The 21050-nt window shown below is 33.4% G+C and overlaps 1 protein-coding gene across 1 annotated transcript; it reads left to right on the top strand.

Moving 5' to 3' along the window:
- Positions 1-16126: 16126 nt before the first annotated feature.
- On the top strand, positions 16127-20271 carry LOC108985056 (auxin-responsive protein IAA6-like). Its single transcript, XM_018957205.2, has 6 exons — positions 16127-16773; positions 16983-17642; positions 18247-18521; positions 19037-19184; positions 19600-19664; positions 19778-20271. Exons 2-6 carry the CDS (start codon positions 17080-17082, stop codon positions 19828-19830), a joined length of 1104 nt encoding a protein of 367 aa, XP_018812750.1. The 5' UTR covers positions 16127-16773; positions 16983-17079; the 3' UTR covers positions 19831-20271.
- The last annotated feature ends 779 nt before the right edge of the window (positions 20272-21050 follow it).

Genomic DNA, 21050 nt, shown 5'->3' with positions numbered 1-21050 from the left:
AATCACCCTTACGTTAATTTATTAACTCGTGCAATTCGTATAACTTTTCTTTTCGAAACATTATTTGGAGACGAAAACGGTTACAAATACAAATAAATTAAATAAAATAATTTTATATAATTTTATGAAACTTGTTAAAATTATTTTATAATAAAAATAATTTTATAATCTGACGTATTACATCAAATCATATTAATTTATAATTTTATTTTTGTGTAATCATTTTATGACTAAAATATTTTCAACACATATTTTCTTTAAAATAAAAATAAAATTTAGGATCGATATTTTTGCTATAATAATAAAATACCAATAACTATTTCTTACATAAATTTATAAAATAGTTGTAATTTTATCATTTTTCCTTTTACCTATACGGTTAATAGCAATGTTTTGAATACCATACCGAAAATCATACCGGTCAAGACACTGGAACGAAATATTTCGATACCGATACTAATTCGGGATAGTCGATATATAAATAAATTATATATAGATATACATATATAAATTATAAATAGTTTAGTCTGAATTTGAGGTAAAAAATAAGCTTGTAGTTTAAAAAAAAAAAATTGAAGGCAGAAATATCGGTCGGTATCGGTCGAAATATAGGTCGGTACAGACCAAAATTGTGGTCGAAATATAGATCAGTACAGACCAAAATTGAGGTCGGTATTTGGGCCGGTACAAAATATATATAGTACCTGTACCGGCCCAACGACCGGTACAAAAAATTTCGATTGTATTAATAATACGAAATTGAAAACAGTGATTAATAATTTTGAATATTTATTTTTCTTTTCTCGAAATATATGTTTGGAGAAAGAGTATTTTTATCCATAATCCATTATTATAATTTCTTTACAAATATATCATTTGATTTACATCATTTTACTTGCAATACTAATATTCTAACATTATTTTATTTTAAAAATTTATAAAAATAAATGTTTTTAAAATAATTTACAGCTTAAATTAGTGATAATATAGAAAAATATTTGATTGACGTAGTTATATTTATTTAACACCCAATAAAATAAATAAACGTAGAGGAGTCGTAAGTAAACTGCTGGAAAGGGTAAGGCTAAATAGGGAAAATAAGTTCACGGGGGGATTGGTAACGAGGCCAGCTATGAGGGGAGGTCAAAAAAATAAAAATAAAAAGGTTTGGGCAGAAGTTGCGAAGGGCTGGCAAAAGGATGAAACACAGTTGGGTTGGTCCCACAAAGTCCCGCCAATATTTCCAAAACTCGCCGATGAATTGCCGAGCAACCCACGGACTCGTAATGCCAGAAGGTTAAATAAATAAAAACTACGTTGACTCATAATTTTGACCTCAGGGTAACCGACAACTCACACGTAGATGGCATAGGGCCTAGGCCCCGATCGTGTACAGTGTACTCCACCATTATTGCATAGTCCAAAATTTTCCATTAGAAAACAGCGGTTTAAACGAATTATCAATTAATAAACGCACCCGAATGATTATTACGATGATCATGATTTCAAACATGACTATAATAATGTACGTACTAGAATGGAGTTCCTCGGGTAATGCCGATACATTGAATAAGGGTTGAAAACTCGGGGACCCGCTTCTGACTGGGGTAGGCCCGCACAACTGTAAAAATATAATATCCAGCCTCAGGGGACAGAGAGATCTAACCTGCAGCAAACGCAAGATATACTCCAACAAAGCCCAAAAATAAGATTAACATATATGAAAAAATCTATACAACATCTTATTATTCACATAATTTTTATACATCATATTTTTTTTAATTTTTATTATTTTTTATCAAATATTTAATAAATAATTAAATTAATTTAAAAAGAATAAATTCAAAAAATATATTAAAAAATTTTAAGAATTTTAAAAAATATGATATGTGGAGATTAGAGAGGTTGTATAGCATTACTCAACATTATATATATATATAAATTTTCTTACTCATCATCCTCACACACTACATACTACATTTTTTTTTTATTTTTTAAAATTTTTTTCAAAATTTTTTTGATTTTATTCTTTTTAAACTTATTGAATTATTCAACTCATTATTCCTATACCATACATTTAGTAAGAAAAATGTAGTGTGTGGAATGATGAATAAATTTTTTTATATATATATATATATAATATTACTATATCCACAAATGAATTACATAAAAGTAATCTTACAAACTGATATGATTTTAGTTGATCAGTTAAATATACTTTACAATAAAAATAATTTTATAATTTAACGAATCATGTAAAGTTACATAAGTTTGTAAAATTATTTTTGTAAAATTTTTTTATGGTTAGAATATTTCTTATAGATATATATATTATTTATCATGCAAGCAAAAAACTAAAAAAAATGTTAAATTAATTATGAAACATAATTTTTGGAGATAATTTTAGGAAGTCTGGGCAATGTTGGCACGGAAGGGGAAGGAGGGGCAGTAGGCCAAAAAGAAAGAACATGCATGGAGTTTCTTGATGTGTATTAAATGAAAGTTTGTTTTGAAACTGTCTCTGCAGTAGGTAATCAATTATGGACATGCATGTCGTACAGAAAAGGGAGCACTATCCTTTTTGTTTTATAATTTATAGTTGATGCATAGAAGATCAATAATATCTGTGCTGGAGAGGCCCCACTACAGTTGGGATCGATCTTGTCCGGTGTTTGGTTGTATGTATTTGCCTGAAAGAAAGGGTAGGGTGGTAGGTCCCTTTTTTATCAGCCACTTTAATCAGGAGCTGTGGCAACAGTTTGAAGGTTTGAGTTAGGAGATTACTTTAAATTTAGGCTTAATTTGCTGCTGTTTTATTATGGCAGAATTCTCAACAGATAAAAGAGTTTTTAATGGGCTGGATCCAGATTTTAAACAGACAGAGTCCAAGCCCATATTTTGTTATGGGCTCGTAATGTTAAGGATTTGGGCCATCCATAATGGGTTGTAAAGGTGCATAAAGGAGACCAGAAAATAAAATTGAGAGGTCACTGCTCCGACTCGTGTACAGTTATTCTATTTGATAACCCAAGCCCAATTTTTCTCATGCTAGTTGGAAGTGGGTCACGTTAGGCGGCCTCTTTTATTCTTTCTACAATCGGAATATTGAATAATAACCCATCTAAATCCTCGCCTGTCTTTTTACCTTCTGAATCAAAATCGAAGTGCGAATTTAAATGCTATCAATAAATTTAACAGATCGGAAATGTTCGAGAAAAATAAGGTGGAACCATTACTCCAAAGGTGTCGGATTTTTTAGCAATTGGCATTTCATGCCCCATCTGATCTAGTAGAACCAAAATGATTCTGACAAGATCTCTGGAAGATAAAAGATACTATGCCGCCCATACTCCACCGCTACATTGTACCGCTGAGCAAATTTTTTATTTATTTTTTACTTAGTGATTGAGGAAGTGATTTTAAGTGCATTAGTGTATTTTTTTATTTTTTAAAAATATTAAAAAATGAAAAAAAAATTAAAAATATTTTTAAAAATTTCTAGAGAATTGTAAATGGATGCGAATCCATGGGCTTATATAAGTTTTCCACACTGCTGAAAAGCACTGTATTTTCTTGCAAGTTCTATGTGGGTTTTGGACCCTAAAGAACCAGCAGCCAGCATCTGGGTTTCAAACATCTGCACTCTCGGCGCTTGGGCTCAGATTTTGGGTTGGCTAACTTCCTGGGCTTTCTCTGTCCACATTGATTTTGAGTAGCATATTTCATTTTAGATGCCATGCTTGTACAAATGTACTTAGTACCTGAAGTTTGGTAGCAATGACACATATTAAAAGTACTTTGATTGACCAACGGCTAAAAAAGGAAAGAGGGACCGATCTTTACAACAAAAATCCCACAAGAATTCCCGGATGAGATAGTTTTGTCTATCCAAATAGTTAATTTCATATCTTTATTTTATCTTATTACTTTTTGATATAAACAGTAAAAACAATCTCATACAGTAAAACAAAATCATTTGTGATTAAAATAAAATAATCAATAACTCATTATTAGAATAATATATTTTTACGAAGAAATTGATAATTTTGTGAGTATTGTATAAAAGTACATTTTGAGGTTTTATTAGAAAATTCGAAATTACTAAATTATTTAAAACAAAACTACAACATAATTCATATACTTATTTATTACAATAATCAAAATTATTATAATTTATAATTAGAATAAAAAATGACGAATTTCTTATATATAGAAAAATAAATAGATAAAAAGATATTTAAAAAAAAAAGAAATTATAAATTTCGGCTAACAACTTCCCAATATATTTTGGGATTTAAATTATTTTTTAGAATAACAATATCTTTAAAAATAATATCTTTTAAAAAAGATAAGTTATTTTTTGGAATTATAGAGTAATTATAGCCAACAAATTCTCAATATATTTTGGGATTTAAATTTATTTATAATATATTTTTTAATTACTCATAAATATTATTATTTTTTATTAATATATTTATAACTATTACTTAATCATTGGTGGGACCCACCCTTTTATCAAAGAGTGCTTCTACACCCACACATGAGGATCCTGACTCGGATCCCGCCCAATATGTTTTTGTTTTTTTTTTTTTTCATCTATTTTTTTATCATTTACCCATTTGTGATTTTAGTATTTTTATTTATCAAATTTTAAAAGGTCAAAATTATCTCATTTTATCTTACTATGTAAACATATATTTTTTTTATAAACTATCTCGTCTCAACTTATCTTAATTCAAAATATATCATATTATATCATCTTAACTGTATATTTAAACCTAAGTCTAAAAGCTGCATGAGAATGTGGAATTTTACAAGCAGATTGGAACTCACCAGTACTGTAGTCGGTCAAGACTCAAGAGAGCATGGCATGGCATGGCGTGTAACACCATTAGGTTCTTGTCGTTGAGGAATGACACTCTTTCTTGACCCATGAAGAGCAAAGATCACTTTCAAGATCTACACAATTACTGTTCTTTTGACCGATGACTTTAGAATCGTTATTTTTTATAATTTTATTATACAAACGCTCCTCACAATTCAAATATATATATATATATATATATATATATAACATGGCACGTAGGCACTATTCTATTTTAAATGTTGGAATTCGCAGCTCACTATGATATATAGGATAATGATACACCTACAATTATTTTAAAATTAATTTATAATTCATTTTAAATTAATTAATATAATTATGATACTTCATTAAAAGATAATTTTAATTTTACTTGACTACCCTTTATTTTAAATAGAATAATAAACTAGTTATAGACAGCTAATTGTAAACTTATCATCTTCAATATTTAATACTGTGAAGTCCAAGATAATGACTGTATCTAATAATAATCTCTTTCCAACTTTTAGAACATGAGATGAACCTGGGCTCAACCTATCGCAAATTCATTGATTAAAGAAAACAAAATCTAATCATGTTATGGTCGTTAACAGCAAGAAAAAATTAACGTCGATAATAATAATTATTATTATTATTCTTATAAACGATATAAAAAGACAATGAATATCATTTAAACCAGCAAACCGTCATGCCTTATATATGGTTGTTCAGAAAGAAAAGGAAGACGGTGTTCTCATTATGAGAAAAAGGGACTATACGTGCGATCAAATCATCAAAACCCTCTAGGTGGACTAGAGTCCTCAAACTAACTTTAGAGACTTCATTCATAATCATATCAAGATCCATTGTTATTTAATATTTTCTTATGGGCCAAACAGTTAATTTGCTATATATATATATATATAATATGTAACACAATAAATATTAGACCACAAATAAAGTGCACATGATGCAGGAAACAAAGAAATTAAACCACCTCCCTGAAAACTTATTTTCATGAATTTTATTGTGTATCAGACAAAACATAACACCTGTATACATATGATATGAGCATTATTCTTTCTAAAAGGCAATGATTCAATGGCACATGATGGTGCGTTCCCACTAGTCATTCCGAGCATAAAGGCTTTTTTATTCATAAAGGCAAAAGACACGCTACTGATCTTAATGATAAAGGAGGCACCATATACTAGAAAGAGATGGCTGATCAGCTTCCAGCTTCCATGTAGAGAAAGAAGAAAATAGTGCAGGCCGGTGCGCATGGTTTAATGCAAATAAAGATCGTAAATATGCAGTTTTTCATCAAGGAAAAACAGCAAATACAAGTTGCGCAAAACAAGAAGTATGTATGAAATATATATTAATTATACGAGTAGTACTGCCTGTCCTTGCCTTATATCGACTCTAGCTAGTCTTTATAATAATACGTGGAATTATCTGTTGAGATCCTGGGGATCAGGATTATTCCCAAGTGGCAAAACCTAAGTGTCTTCCTTAGCATGCCTATGAAATCTGTGAAATATTCTCTTTTGCCCTTTTTTCTGGTACAGAGAGAGAGAGAGAGAGATGTTGTCTAAATATAATCTGGACGTAATCCATTCGAGAATCAAAAGAAGTCATCATTATGATCAGATTCAGAGTAAGCAGACTTGCTAATTATATATCTAATCATAGGTGTATTGTTAATTGCACTACTACGCTTTATTTATTAGATAAGGACTACATAATGGTCCCCTTTTGCGGAAACTCGGCCTGGATTTGTTCTGGAATCGAAGCAGAATCGCATACGAAAGAACTACATGAAGTAGAGATAAACATTAATTTATAATAAATAAATAAAAAGTAATCTCCCTGCAAGTCCTAACCAATAATAATGATCATCGGAAGAGGGTTCATGATGATAGTTATCGACTCTCACTTATTTCTTTTTCACACTTACATCTAATTAATTATAACAATCAAAACTGATAACAACACCTACTTCTTTCTACCCAATAAAAACCCAAGCTTTCTTCGGCGTGCGTGATCTATTTATCCCATACTAGCTAGAGGATCTAGCCAAACACATTTACAGCAGTGCTCAGAACATTTCTAGGTAGAGAAATATCATCATGACACTGGATATTTGATGTTTTAGGTACAATATAAGATGGCATGTGTCTGTTCCATAATGTATATCTCGTACGTACGTTCTTCTACAAAGGAGAAGTTTTATTAGATTCAGCTGGTGTGATGATTGAAGCTTGGTTTTTTTCACCTGTGAAATCATTTTTTGAGGAAATTAGGAGTGGATCCCACTGCTTGTAATACAATTGGGTACAACATCGGCTCGTGGGGACAATCTTTAGGTTAAGGACACGAAAAAAAGGGGCCAAAAAGAAACAAATGAAAAAGGACAAGTGATGGAGGCAATGAATACATGGAAGAAAACTAACAAAAGAAAAGCCAAAAAAAAGGGGATGTGGGAATGTATCTTGTTAGTGAACTTATCATAATATATATTAGATGAAAAGAATGGTGGGGTCTGCCACGAACAAATTTGGGGATATGCATTAATATTGCGATATGGTTGTAGTTTGTTCATTGTTGTAGTTGTAGTTGGTGCTGGTGTGGATGATTTGATGTTAAAAAACGTGGGAAAAAGGTAAGAGGATGGATTTCTTCACAGATGGGAGGGGGCCTAAGCAGCACAGCAGCCCGCCCTCTTTCTACCACGCTGCACGCAAAAGCGTCAAAAGGCATGAAAGAGTAATATCAGAAAAACATTGATGTGGAAAGCACAGGACAGAGAGAGAGAGAGAGGACATCAAGGAAGGAGGTTTTAATAATGCCACCTTGGGATCTTGGGAATTGTTTGGCTTTCGGCAACTTAACTTTTTCATAATGATGGGTTTCCGAGGCTTCTTTTTAATGGTTGTGTTAGGTTACTGTTAGTACTGATTGACAAATATTGTCATTGAATTGCAGTTGCTGTTTGGTATTCGAGAAACCCTACTGATTCTCATTCCTTTGATTCCCTATAATAGGCCGAGATATTGTTTGCTTCGAAGGAAGACAATCCAACTAGCAAACAAATGAGCTTGTGAATAAAAAGACAAAGCCAGTTTGAAGCATGTACGTGTGTGCATTTAGCATCCTATAAACAGTACTTGTTTCCATACAAAAATCTTGCAATCAAATCCATTGTTTGCAATGAGATACATGTGGAGAAGGAAAAATCTCTAAAATCATAAAGCGGCAAGGAAGGGTCGTAATCAACACAATGGACGGTAATAGTAGTCGTTGTAGGCTCAGCCAGGATTACCAAAATAACAGACTCTTTTCGTGATCATGTCCTCCAAATCCATCCCACTATCCCAGCAACCATGCATATCAATTCCTGCCTTATCATCCTGCGCCATGACTCGGGGCTAAGGTTATAACCATATCAAATGTCTTCATTTATCTCCACAAAGCATACGAGTTTTCAGGATATATATATTTAAAATTTTTCTCAACTAATAACTGTGAGAATAATAATTTTTAAAAAATAATAATTATCAAATTTATTTAATTTTTTGAAAAAAAGTGCGCATAAATTGCGCAACTTGCGCAGCTATCTAAATTACTTTCTTGAAATTAAATAACTACTATTCTGTATAGCAAATTGCAGATAAAAAAACACTACCGTTTTATTGTTATTTCGATGATAGGACTCGAAGCTTTGAGTGCGCCGCGTCTGACTTCCAATGCATACATTATCTCGCCCCTGTGGGACAAAAAATCATCACATATACGACCTCTTCTCAAAAAGATCAACTTTGATACGACATTTACTACACAATCTCTTCATCACCGTTCATGCTTAACAAAACGGCTGATCTTTGAGACTTGATCATTATCTAATCCCCTTGTTAAGATGTTCTTTCTCAGGCTAAGCTATTGCACGGATTCCAACAACATATCCTAATATTAATATATATATATATATATAAAAATAGAAAAATACGACACCACAGTTATGCTTTATTTAATATTTAAATAGTTAAACCATTCCATGATCCTTTTTCAATATGTTACCTCACACCCCCCTTAATGTCTATTATTTAATTATTTATTTCTAGAAATAAAACTCTTACTATTCCCCTAAAAAATTGGACTTCAATTAAATTATCTTAAATTATATCTAAGGATTAAATATAAAAAATTAATCTATTATTTAAATTTTTTTACTCCTTAAGTTGAATTCTACGCGCTGGAACTGAAAGTGTAAATTGGTGAAGAGAGCGTCAAAAAATAAATACAAAAGTACCATACGAACAATCTGTACACGAAATAATTTCCGCCGACTGGGAAAAGAGTGCCTGTTGGGTGGTCGGAGGCCAAAGGCGAAAGGATCACGAGACAGAGAGAGAGAAAGAGACAGTACCCGCCTCCCACGTAAAGCAGGAGCTTTGTTTTTATTCAGAGCATTGGCAATGGCACGTGTTGGGCAAAGTCTTAGATTTTAGGAGAGGCGCAGGGCTAAAAGATAGAGTAGGATGCGTTTCCCAGTATCCAACCAGACCAGCCGACCACTGCTCACTCCCCCGTCAGAGATTCCAGGTTAACCCCTCTTAAACCTTTGTGCTACGGTTTGTTTACACCATGGTTAAGACTTGCACTTCGTTAACTTATCCACTAACCATAAAATCGCCGAGTTTATCTCTGAACAATTGGACGATGAAATTACATTGAAGCCCTTTTCTTTTCGTTTTTCGTGACTTCAATATATTGATTTCGAGTAATCTTATATACATTAATGAGTTGGGTATAAAAAATGTTTTTTTTTTTATTTTTTTATTTAAAATTCACTACTTAATATATTGTTTAACCGCAACAACCTTAACGGTGTGATTACCCCAGCATTAATGCACCGATCTCATCAGAATAATGCAATGAGTAATGATAACCATACTACTCATAAAAAATATTATTTTATTAACAAATTATAGAAAAATTGTACCGAATAGTAAAGATATCATTTCTCTTATATAGTTATAAGTTGCTTCCCAAGATTAGCATTCGCCCTAGCTTGTTTGATGAAATATGATGAATTGAAATAAAAATTAAAAATTAAATAAAATATTATTAAAATATATTTTTTTAATATTATTTTTATTTAAAAATTAAAAAAAATTAAATTATTTATTTTATTTTATGTGAGAATTTAAAAAAATTATAATGATTAGATAAAATGAAATAACAAATTTTATAAAAGTGAACGAGATCAGAGAGTTTGGCTTGGATCTGAAATCTCCTGTTAAGTAAATCGACCTCGTGTAGAGTTATGCTGGCTAAACTGATGTTGTGAAGATATCTCATTGTTTTTTCTATATGCTGGCCATTGTATGTAGTGATGAATGGTAAATATTGTAAATGTGAATATTGTAAGGGTCATTAGCATTTGTAGAATCAGATATATACAAATTCTATTTCATTTACTCGTGATCCATAACAATATAAAATTTTTTAAGAATAAATATAGATAGAAGTCACTATTGAGAGCATCCATTTTGCACACATGATGTGATATCATCTAGATTACACATCTCCCCAAGTGAGTGTTGAGAACAATCAACTAGAAGCAGCCACGTAGTGAGTACAAAATGTATACTGCTATAATGGCTTCTCTCTAGCATTACTCATTTTTTAAAGTAAAATCACCTTAAATGAAAATAGAAAAAGAAAAGTATAAGGATTAATACCAAGTATGGATGACATGGAAACAATGGATAGGAATTATCAACTCCACTAATTTGCATAGATGAAGTTACACTCTAAAATCAAATTTCGTGTTTCATAATACTAAATTAAGATTATATTATAAATGACATATATAAATTGAAAGTAGAGTGTCGAGATTTGTTCTTGTAAATGTTTATTTTCTTGTTGAGGTTGGTCGTTGCTACTTCTTTTCTTTCTTTTAGCATAAAGGGTACAGTGGTTTTCTTGTAAAGGATGATGGCTGCTAATTTTTTTCTTCTTTCTAACCATCTCAATGCAACTTTTGTATCAACATCTTCCTTTACAACCTTGTTTTTTTTTTTTAAGACCCTTAACACTTATGGGTGTAATAATGTCCTTTGATGAATGTTGTTGAGAATCTTCAACTTGGCAAATATCATGTTTTTTCTGAATATATTTTCAATCTTTTTGCTCAATTCATTATAACCTCCCAATGCTAACATGTATGCTTCTTTACATTCAGCTACCCGACTAATAAGCTTGACATATATGGGGCACAAAGACTTATATCGAGTTGTGACTTCTAAATTAGTGTCTGTTATGATATTATGTCTATTGAAGTCTTGCACACTCTCATTTTTTGCTTCTTTTGTCCATCGCTTAAGGATGTATTTTTCTGGAAGTATTTTAATATCCATAACATCAACATCAAGAATTTTTAAAGTATGACTACACAAAATCCCACACCTTTCAAACTTCCTATAACTACATAAAACATTGTTTTTCAAAGAATTCCATATGACTCTACGATCTTTAGGCTTCCTATATATTGAGACTACATGTTCATGAGACGAGTCTCTTTCACTATGCTCTTTAACAAAAGTTCATTGAAACTCTTCATATTGTTTTGAAATTTTAAAAATAATTGAGAAGTGTATGTATTTGTTGTTTGTATCAACATATGTTATGCAATCTTAACTTTTGGTAACTTTCACCTCAAGCTGTACTATGCTTGCAACTCTTTGTAGCGTTTAGTACTGAGTAACCTTTCAAAATGTATGAATAATTTTATAATAGCATAATCTGACTGTAAATAATCCTTCAGATCAGAGTTCAAACTTTTACTCAATTGTGTGGAACTCATTCCCGCAAAAAATGACATTTTCACATATGCTTTTACCCATTTTTCTTTCAATTCAAACAAATGTTGTAGCAAGAATTGTCACATACATTGTACTTATGAAGCATAGAATCCCAAGCACTGAATAACACTTCTTCCTCTTCAAAAATTTTAAAACATGCACTGAGATCAATTCTAAAGCCACTCTCACCTCTTAATAAATGACCAACATGTTTCATAGCATTTTGCATTAAATGCCACTTACACATCTGATGATAGGTACTTGGCATTACCATTGAAATAGCTTTTGCCATTGCTAGATTGTCTTTGGTTTCTTTCCTAACATTGATTGAAAGAAAGTTTCAAACAACCATTTAAATGAATATATGGTCTCGTCATAAAGAAGTGCAGCACCAAATATAACAATCTCTTTTGTGATGATTAAACTTAACAAATATTGCAAGTGGTCAATACTCCTTGTTAGTTCTATATGTCGTATAGAAAGAAATGACATCACCAAATAAATTATGATCAACAATCATTTGGCATCTGCCCAAAAAATATTTGTTATCTGCTCTACAAAATCTAATTGTACAACATTATAAAAGGAAGGATTCTCTCGTTTATGCTTTTGGAAGTATCTCCATAAACTCCTTGCCTCGTCATATTTTAGCTCTCGTTGTCATTTGTTATGAAGATAATTCTTCTAATCTTGCTTTGTGTAACCAATAGCATCTTTCCCACCAACTTGCCTACCCATGAACTCAGAGGAATCCTTTAATTTTATACCACTATCGTATGCTAAATCAATTTCCAATGCTTGTGCTTTTGAAATATTTCGTTGTGATGGCATCATGTGAGCACATTGTGGAATATGAATAACATGATTATGATTGAGCTCAATACTATGTATGTAATATTTTTGTTTTTCTTTATCATGTCAAATTATCATATGTGCTTTGCAACCTGACCTTGTTTTAGTTCACCCATTTTTTTTTTTGTCTATCTCTCTCCCATTGGGCTCAAGTCCATATTTACAGCACACAAATTTTCTTGAAGTCACCAAGACATCTACTTTTCCTTTATTATACCATTTTCTTTGAATACTAAATCCATAGTTCCGTCCATACTCATTATAGAAGTCGTATGCCTCTTGTTCAGAATCAAACTCAACTCCAAACTTTGGTGTATGATCTATAACCAAAGTTTGATCATTATTCTTGATTATCTCTTCCATGTATATTACGGTCTCTGAAAAATTACAATAAGCACCTGAACTTTTAGATTCATATCTAGTCTTTGAAAGTGACAAGTACTTGTCCAAAAGAAAATTTAAAAGTGACTGAAAACAACAAAAACTCTTTCTACACATTAAAATGGCATATTGACAAACACAAGCTGCAGAAATATAATCAGCAAAAAAGGCAAGCACAAGTGACAAGAAAATCAAATAATGGCTTAGTCGTAGAGACTTGAAGACTAAATTGGATTTAAGGAAATGATATGCAAAATATAAATGGAAGAATCCTTAGGAGATCAACTCAAATATAAGGAAAACAAATAAAAGGAAAAGACTATGAACATAGAAAGAAAAGTAGGTTTACATTTACCTATTTTGTTCTAGAAAAGTGCCGAACAAAGCAGATTTACATTTACCAATATTCCAAGTTTTTGCTGCTTGTTCTTCTTCGTGCAAGCAAGTAGTTTACCATAAAGGAAAAGCGGTTTTTATGAGTATACGTCAAACCAAAATGTTCTAAACGAGTTCGGCCAGCATATAAGAAAAATAGTAAATATATATATATGTTCAGTAGCCAATGTATCCAAACTTTTCACATTCTCGTGCCAAAAAATAAGATATCTTCACGACATCGATCTGCTTAACAGGAAATTTTCTGTTATTTTATAACAAGAACCAAGCCGAACCCGTATTAAGATAGGTGAACTCTTGGAAAGTTATCGTACTGTTGCACCCTTATTTTTATTTTTCGTTTCTATCCTTACAAGTTAGGAAGTGAAATTAAAAAAAAAAGAAAGAAAGAGAAAAAGAACGACTTATGAGGAGGATTTTAGAAAAATTGCATAGACCCATCACGTAACAATGAATATTGATCAGAATGCCGAGTTGTAGAGGATCGAGAGTGACGCAAAATCTATTACGAAAATTTTTAAAAATTAAGAAGTTCTTATTGTATATTCAAAATATATAGAAATAGTTGGGCTACACAAAGATTTTATAAATTTGAACTTATAAATTGATGTGCAGTCAAACGTAAGATTGAATTTTTTTATTTATTATTATTATAAAGTAGATACAATATTTCACGTCAAGATATATCAACTTGTATATGTAAGTTTACTTTTGTACGTAGGAAAAAACGCTTACCCTTTACCACGATTTTAAAATCTCGTTGCAATAAGTCACTTTTAGCCACCATTTTCCTCTTATCGCACGAAAAGTCATGCATAGTGATAAAACATATTGCGGCGGAATCTTTTTGTATTTTCTTCTCACCATTTTTCCCACAAGCTGTAGTCATGGAGAAAAAATTCATGAGAAAAGCCCATATTTCTTGCAGTAAATTATATACAACATTGATTGTTAACACATAGATTCGAGCAATTGCTTATTTTGTGCTAAATGGTGGGAAAATTGCATATCTTCTATTATATATGAGCATTCGTCCACAAAGAAACTGTTAATGTTGCTGATCTTATCTTATTACGTGTTCAACATTTCTTCGATCCTATCTTATGATCGCCACGTACCAATATTCCAATTCTGGCATGTGTTTTGTTAGGCATATAAACTAATAACCTCAACATCAAAAGATCAGTAGAATAACACGATCATCATGCAACAACTACTATTATCTACCATCATATATCTAAATCTTCTCTCATTAAGACATTCTTTTCTGTCGACCTATCACTCTATTATCTATACCTAATGAAACAAAAAGACAGTCATATACCTACATAAGAGCAGTACAAAATAAAGATTGTAGCAGAGGAACAGTAAATTTGAATGGGAATTTCTAGCATTATAAACCTATGAGCAGGCACGTAGATTTCATTTTCGAGCTTGTATCCCTCGTGCAGCTCAGGTTGAGCTGATTATAACACGCATGATAGAAAATGCACCCATGCATGCATCGCCGGCCAGAGATATTGTTTTATCAGTACTATCATCCTGATGAAAACAACACATTCCAAACTTCATTTCTCACTTCTTAACACGTGGGGATGTGGGATTTGTCCATTTTACTATTCAAAATAAATGAAACATCCATAAATGATCAGAAGACATATATATATACATATATACATATATATATATATATATATATATAAACACAATATACCATTAATATGCCCAATTAAGTTGACTAGGAATTCTGTCCATTTACGAAATGCGGCATGTTAGGTTCATTCAGCCAAATTTATAGGAAAGAGAAATATATAAGATTATACAAATAAATTTATAAATTAATTTGTTTTGATATGATATATTAAATTATAAAATTATTTTTATCGTAAAATAAATTTAACGAATCTTATAAAATTACATCAGTTTATAAATTTATTTTTATCTAATTTTTTTTTGTATACTTAACCGTTATCTATATAAAATAATAATAATAATAATAATTGAGGACTGTGTTCTTAAACTGGATCACAGAACAACAGCCGAAATTATATAAATGGGGAATTGTTGTCTTATAGTTTCTAAGTTCCGTTTTTCTAGTTAGCCACCCAGAACGTGGGTTAACCTAACCACGTAAAAGGGGAATGATCGGGCGACTTTTTTTGCCGAGTTATTCAGAAGGATTAGGTGGTGCACGGACGGGAGTTTTGATTCATACACAAAAAGTGCATAAAAAGAAGGTCTCCTTTAGACTGTGAGGGATCAGAGTTCTCTCGAGCCTTGTGTCTAAACTCAAAATTGGGTTTTCCCGATCAAATGTCGAGTGGCTGTATATATATATATATATATATATATGACAGAAATATTATTTAGCCCCAATCCTTTTAATCAGGGATGTGAAAGTTCGTTTGCATTAAACTTCGTTTTTATCGCACAAGCCCTGCAAATCCTCTCACCTTCTCTCTCTAATCTCTATCATTTTCAGGTTCTATTTCAGAGAAATAATATACTAAATACGAGTAAATTATACCATCCATCAATTCATGACTCCCTAAAATGCAACCCAAGATTTAATTAAGCCTCAAGTGTCTCTCTCTCAATTTAAGTTACCTTAGTCTCTCTCTGTTTTGTTTTTATAGGGTGTGATCAAATCAACTTAATTAATACGGGACTTAATAGTGCAGGTGACTTTCGTAGCCAGCATGCCACGTTAGTCTTCGCCTTAGTAACTTTCTCTTTTCGACAAGACTTAAATAAAGGGGAAGATGTTTGGGATTGTGTGCTAATATGAGAGGCTACTCAGGCTAGTCTGCGTGTTTGTTTGTTGGTGAGGTGTGGTAGACCAGAGGGGAGGCATCTTTACGGGGGAGGTCAGCACAGCACGCTTGGTTGCTTCCTGTGCCGAACTACCTAACATTTTTTAGGGGGTCCTGGTTGCGTGCGTTATGATATAATTCCGTTCCTGTTTTGGGCTCTGAGTAAGGGGGAATCTCTCTGGGTTTTTCTTTTCATCATCTTTCTCTATTTTTTCTCTGTTCGAAATCTCCATCTGCAACATCTATATACCAAGTTTGAGTGAGCGAGTGAGTGAGTGAGAGGAGCCCACTAGCGTGCAAATAAAAGTTTTTAAAAGCGAAAAGCTAGATATCAATCCCTTGCTATAATAGCTCCCTCTGCTCTCTATTTTGCTTTTGGGTTGTTTATCTCATTGGGTTTTCTTTCTTGGTGGGGTTTCTCTCGGGCTTTAAAAGATCGTGCTCTAGGTTTTAACTCTCAGGGACGGGGCGTTTCTTTTGAAGATTTTCATGGGTTGAAGCTCCTAAAGTTTGGGGTTTTTGTTAGTGTTCCTTTATCTTCTTACTTCGGTCGCTGAGATATCAGCGTGTTTCTTCCACTTTATTCATCTGGGTTTGGTTTCGGATGTCTGTTTTTTGGGTAAGTTCGATTCAGCGGTCAAAATAACTGTTTTTTTGATAATTTGAGGACGTGGGCTTTAGTTTTGAGCTCCGGTTAACCTCTTCAGGCCTAACTTTGTCTTTTGGTTTTTCCACGTGTCACTTTGTTCGACAACCGAGCTTCGAAGTCTTTAGATACTCCTTTGCAAGTCCAAGTTTATAATCTGTGAATATTTTTGCATTTTCCAGTGAGGTGCTCGAAGCCTCTTGGTGCTGATTAACAGTTGTAGAGACAAGGAGATTTTTCATCTGACTTATTTCCAGGACAGTCTTTCCTGGTTTAGAGATGGATGGATCATCCAGAAATGATGTCTGCCCTCAGTTCTTAGATTTGGTTCCCAAAGAGAGAGCGTGGCTGGTCAACAGAGATGAACAAAGAAGGCGTGGTCTTTCAGAGGAGAACAAGTTAGAGCTTAGGCTTGGTCCTCCGGGTGAGGACTGGTCTATGACAGATAATACAATGAAAAACCAAAGAGAGAGTAGCGAGTCTTTACTCTCTCTTGGGTACTTCTCTCCCACTACTTCCATGACCCAAAACACTAGCATTAATAACAGCAGCAGTGGAAGCCAAACACAGATGTTCTCTTCCTCTGAAAACCCTGTAGGGGCTGTTAATTTGTCATCTCCATGGTCTTCTTCAGCTTTCCAGGGAAAGACCCAGCACAATCAAAAGCAGACAAAAGCTCCATCTTTTCTTCAGGTACCGTCAACACTTCAGAGCTTCCCGGTTTTGGCTCAGGAAGCGTCGCAGCCCCGTTGCAGTAACGTGGTAGAGTTGCAGAGTGCAGAGAAGAAAGCATTTTCACAATCTTCTGCAATGACAGCTGTGCCCAACAGCTCTCAGAAAAGGTTCTCCCGCCTGTCCTCTCGTAGGCGTATTTAAAAAAAAAAAAATCTTCTGGATAGGATATCCATTCCCAGATCACGTTGTGGTCCATGCATAATTGCTCCAATTTTTAATGCTTATATTTCTGAATTTTATATGAAACCATTATTTTGATAACAAATAGAGCTGTATATTCATTCGTGTTGGTGCAACAGTCGTCACTGGTTTTCGATTCCTTTTTTGTTAAAGATTTAGCCCCTCGTCCTTCCTTTTTTGTTAGGCTTTATCTCCAAAGATGTGAAATCCCGATTTGTTCTTCATCAATGCATGTTTGACAATCCTTTCTTTCTTGTGAGGTATATATGCATCCCCTTCATCTAAATTAAAGAAAAGGAAATATGTGGTACACCAAAATTTATAAGCATTAGGCCTTCTTGATTATATTTGCGAATGAGAAGTTTCGTTGGTTTTTTTGTTGTCTTGTTTTTAGTCGTGTTGTTGCAACTACAGAACTGACCAAATTTTCACGGTATTGAAACATTTTTTCCACTTTGTGAAAGCTGCTTAAGATCTATGTTCTTTGTACTGATTTTATTGTGCTTCTCTGACTTCTGCTCTACAAAATAGGACTGCTCCTTCTCCAGTCGTGGGTTGGCCTCCAATTCGATCATTCAGGAAGAACCTAGCAAGCAGTAGCTCTTCAAGACCAGCTTCTGAGTCGCAAAATGCGGTCGCAGACAAGGTTCCCTGTAAAAAACCGGTTGAGTCTTGCACCAAAGGCCTATTCGTGAAGATCAATATGGATGGAGTCCCAATTGGGAGAAAAGTGGATCTCAAAGCCTATGACAGTTATGAGAATCTCTCCTCTGCTGTTGATGAACTCTTTAGAGGCCTACTTGCAGGTTATCTACACGTCTTTTTCTCCTTTATTAACTGATCTTTTTAGTCAATATATTAGTGCATATAGTTGAAATAGTGGGCTTACTAAATAAATAGCAATATCCACTTATTCAACATTAAATATGTATTGTGATGCTTGGTGATGTCAATTTGGTCAGTCTTTTACCTTAGACAAAGAGTATTTGCATTATAGATGTCACCCGATTCTGTAAGGTAGCCGTGGCCCTTGGTCAAATTCTCTTCACCAAACAAATAATTTAATGAATTGGGTTTCATGCGGCCCCATGATGCGTCAGTTAGCAGACCCCTGGGGGGGGGGGTTGTTGGTTGGGGGTAATGAGGGATTATACATTCAGTGATTTCCTCCAATTATTGTTATTACTAATGTTTTGTTTTTTTACCCAAGTTTTTACACGTGTTCAACATCTAATTTTTTTTTTTCTTGGATTAGTAACTTCTATCTGCGCTATAGTGACTTGACTTAAACACTGAGATCTAGTTATGTGATTTTGTTTAGCTCAAAGAGATTCCCGAGAGTGTGGAATCCAGAACAAGCAAGAGGAAGACAAAGCAATTACCGGTTTATTGGACGGAAGTGGTGAATATACTCTTGTTTATGAGGATAATGAAGGAGACAGGATGCTTGTTGGGGATGTCCCATGGCAGTAAGCATCTTACCACTGTGGATCTAATGCAGTTCAGATTTTATTTATCTATATTATATATCCTCACCTGGTTAATGAGCCATGAGCCTATGACACACAATACCCCGTTAATGTCGTTATTTTTGTTTAATCTGCCCGGTAATATAGTATTAGATTCCTTTTAACTTATTTAAAGAATAGTATTTGATTCCGAATATCATAACAATCATAAACTTTCTTTAATCATAATACTTTTTGCTACTCTGTTATAAATTTGTCCTGGAACTGCTTTGCTTGCACAGATGTACAACTTATCCTATCCAAATCTCAAAGCTCTTTCACTAAAATTGACTGATTCCATTTTTAATTTGGCACTTTCTACCGTTAATTGATTGAGTTGTTTTATGACTTAAACATCTTAATTTGTAATTTACAGCATGTTTGTATCTACCGTGAAGAGGCTGCGGGTGCTGAAGAGCTCTGAACTTTCTGCTCTTAGCCGTAAGTTCATCCTCAAATTTCATATAAATTGTTGCTTTGAATCATTTATTATTACTAGTGGTATTGAGATATTATTTGCTGATTGTGGGTTGATGGCTTTCATTGTTGTTCAGTTGGCAGCAGCAAGCAAGTCAAGGTATCATCACTTGAATCTCCAAGGAGGTGAAAAAAGAAAAATGCGCTGATGTTTTTAAGTGTTTCCATTCCACATTTTGACGCATATTTTTGTGGTGAAGAGAAAATTATCAGCTTACGTGTCCAAGTTATGTTTCTAGTTTACAAGTCCAAGTAATGTTTCATGAATGGTTTTACTTTTATTGAGAATTCCTAATGGTATTCGTCTTGGCTCTTGTAGAAAGTTTAATTAGCCAGACAAATGTTTGTTCAGACGATGCGTTATTTTGTAACAAGTGACTTATGTGTTTGGTCTGTATTTTTGTTCTTTGGGGATATAAAAGTAGGAAGAATGTCCATGAGAATGGCAGTATTAATAAATTATGGCGCATATAGGGCAAACTGTGGGCGTGGTGAATCTAAACATTTGCTTCTATTGAATTGGTTATACTTTCAAACCTTCAAGATTGCCTAAATGGAACCTGTTAACTTCCGAAGGTGTTATTGCAATGTGGAAACGACTTGGTCGATGGAGAGTTGGTAGGGTGGGGAAAACAGTTTCAGCATGATGTACCAAATTTGGACGCGGACAGACAGTGAGACAGACAAATGATGGGCTGTTGTTTTCTTACTGTTGTAAATGCAACATTTTCTGAATTGACAATCCAGCAGTAGAAAAGGAAATGCAGTCTGGCTGGTTTTTTTAACACCCATCTGAAATGCAATTTCAAGGCTCTTAAGACTGATCAATGCTGTGATCCACCACAAGCTCCTGCATTTTTTTCCCTTTTAGATTCAGTTGATACAACATCCACATCCACTGCTACAGAGTACACACTATTCAAAGGTTACTTTCGGCTTCGGGTGGGGAGAAATTGTATACAGTAAATGCTTTTTGTTTTAAGGGGGTGTACCAAAAATACATCCCCCTAGCAGACCATTGACAGTGATGCAATGCATCCATCATTCTTAGACCCTTGGATCATTTTGCTTGCAAACCATAACGACAAACTAAGATGCCTTGGCCCTGTCTTAAACGCTCTCTATGAGCTGAAGAACATGGCTAGATTGAACGGTTTGGGTTTGTTTGATAGCTGAGCTGAGCTGAGCTTTGTTAAAAGCAATGGACATGAGGGGCAAACAAGAGAGAGTGGGTACAAGACATGGGATATAGATTCAAGGGTCGTTGTCGTTGATAGCTGCCTAACTTAGGATCGAAAACAAAGACCGGTCTCACTTTTAAAGTAACCGTGGGACAGGAAAAGAAAGGGA

The sequence above is a fragment of the Juglans regia genome, chromosome 7 (assembly GCF_001411555.2).
Source record: "Juglans regia cultivar Chandler chromosome 7, Walnut 2.0, whole genome shotgun sequence".
Lineage (NCBI taxonomy): Eukaryota > Viridiplantae > Streptophyta > Magnoliopsida > Fagales > Juglandaceae > Juglans > Juglans regia.
Note: the sequence above shows the minus strand (reverse complement) of the source record. Positions and strands in the feature narration are given on the sequence as shown.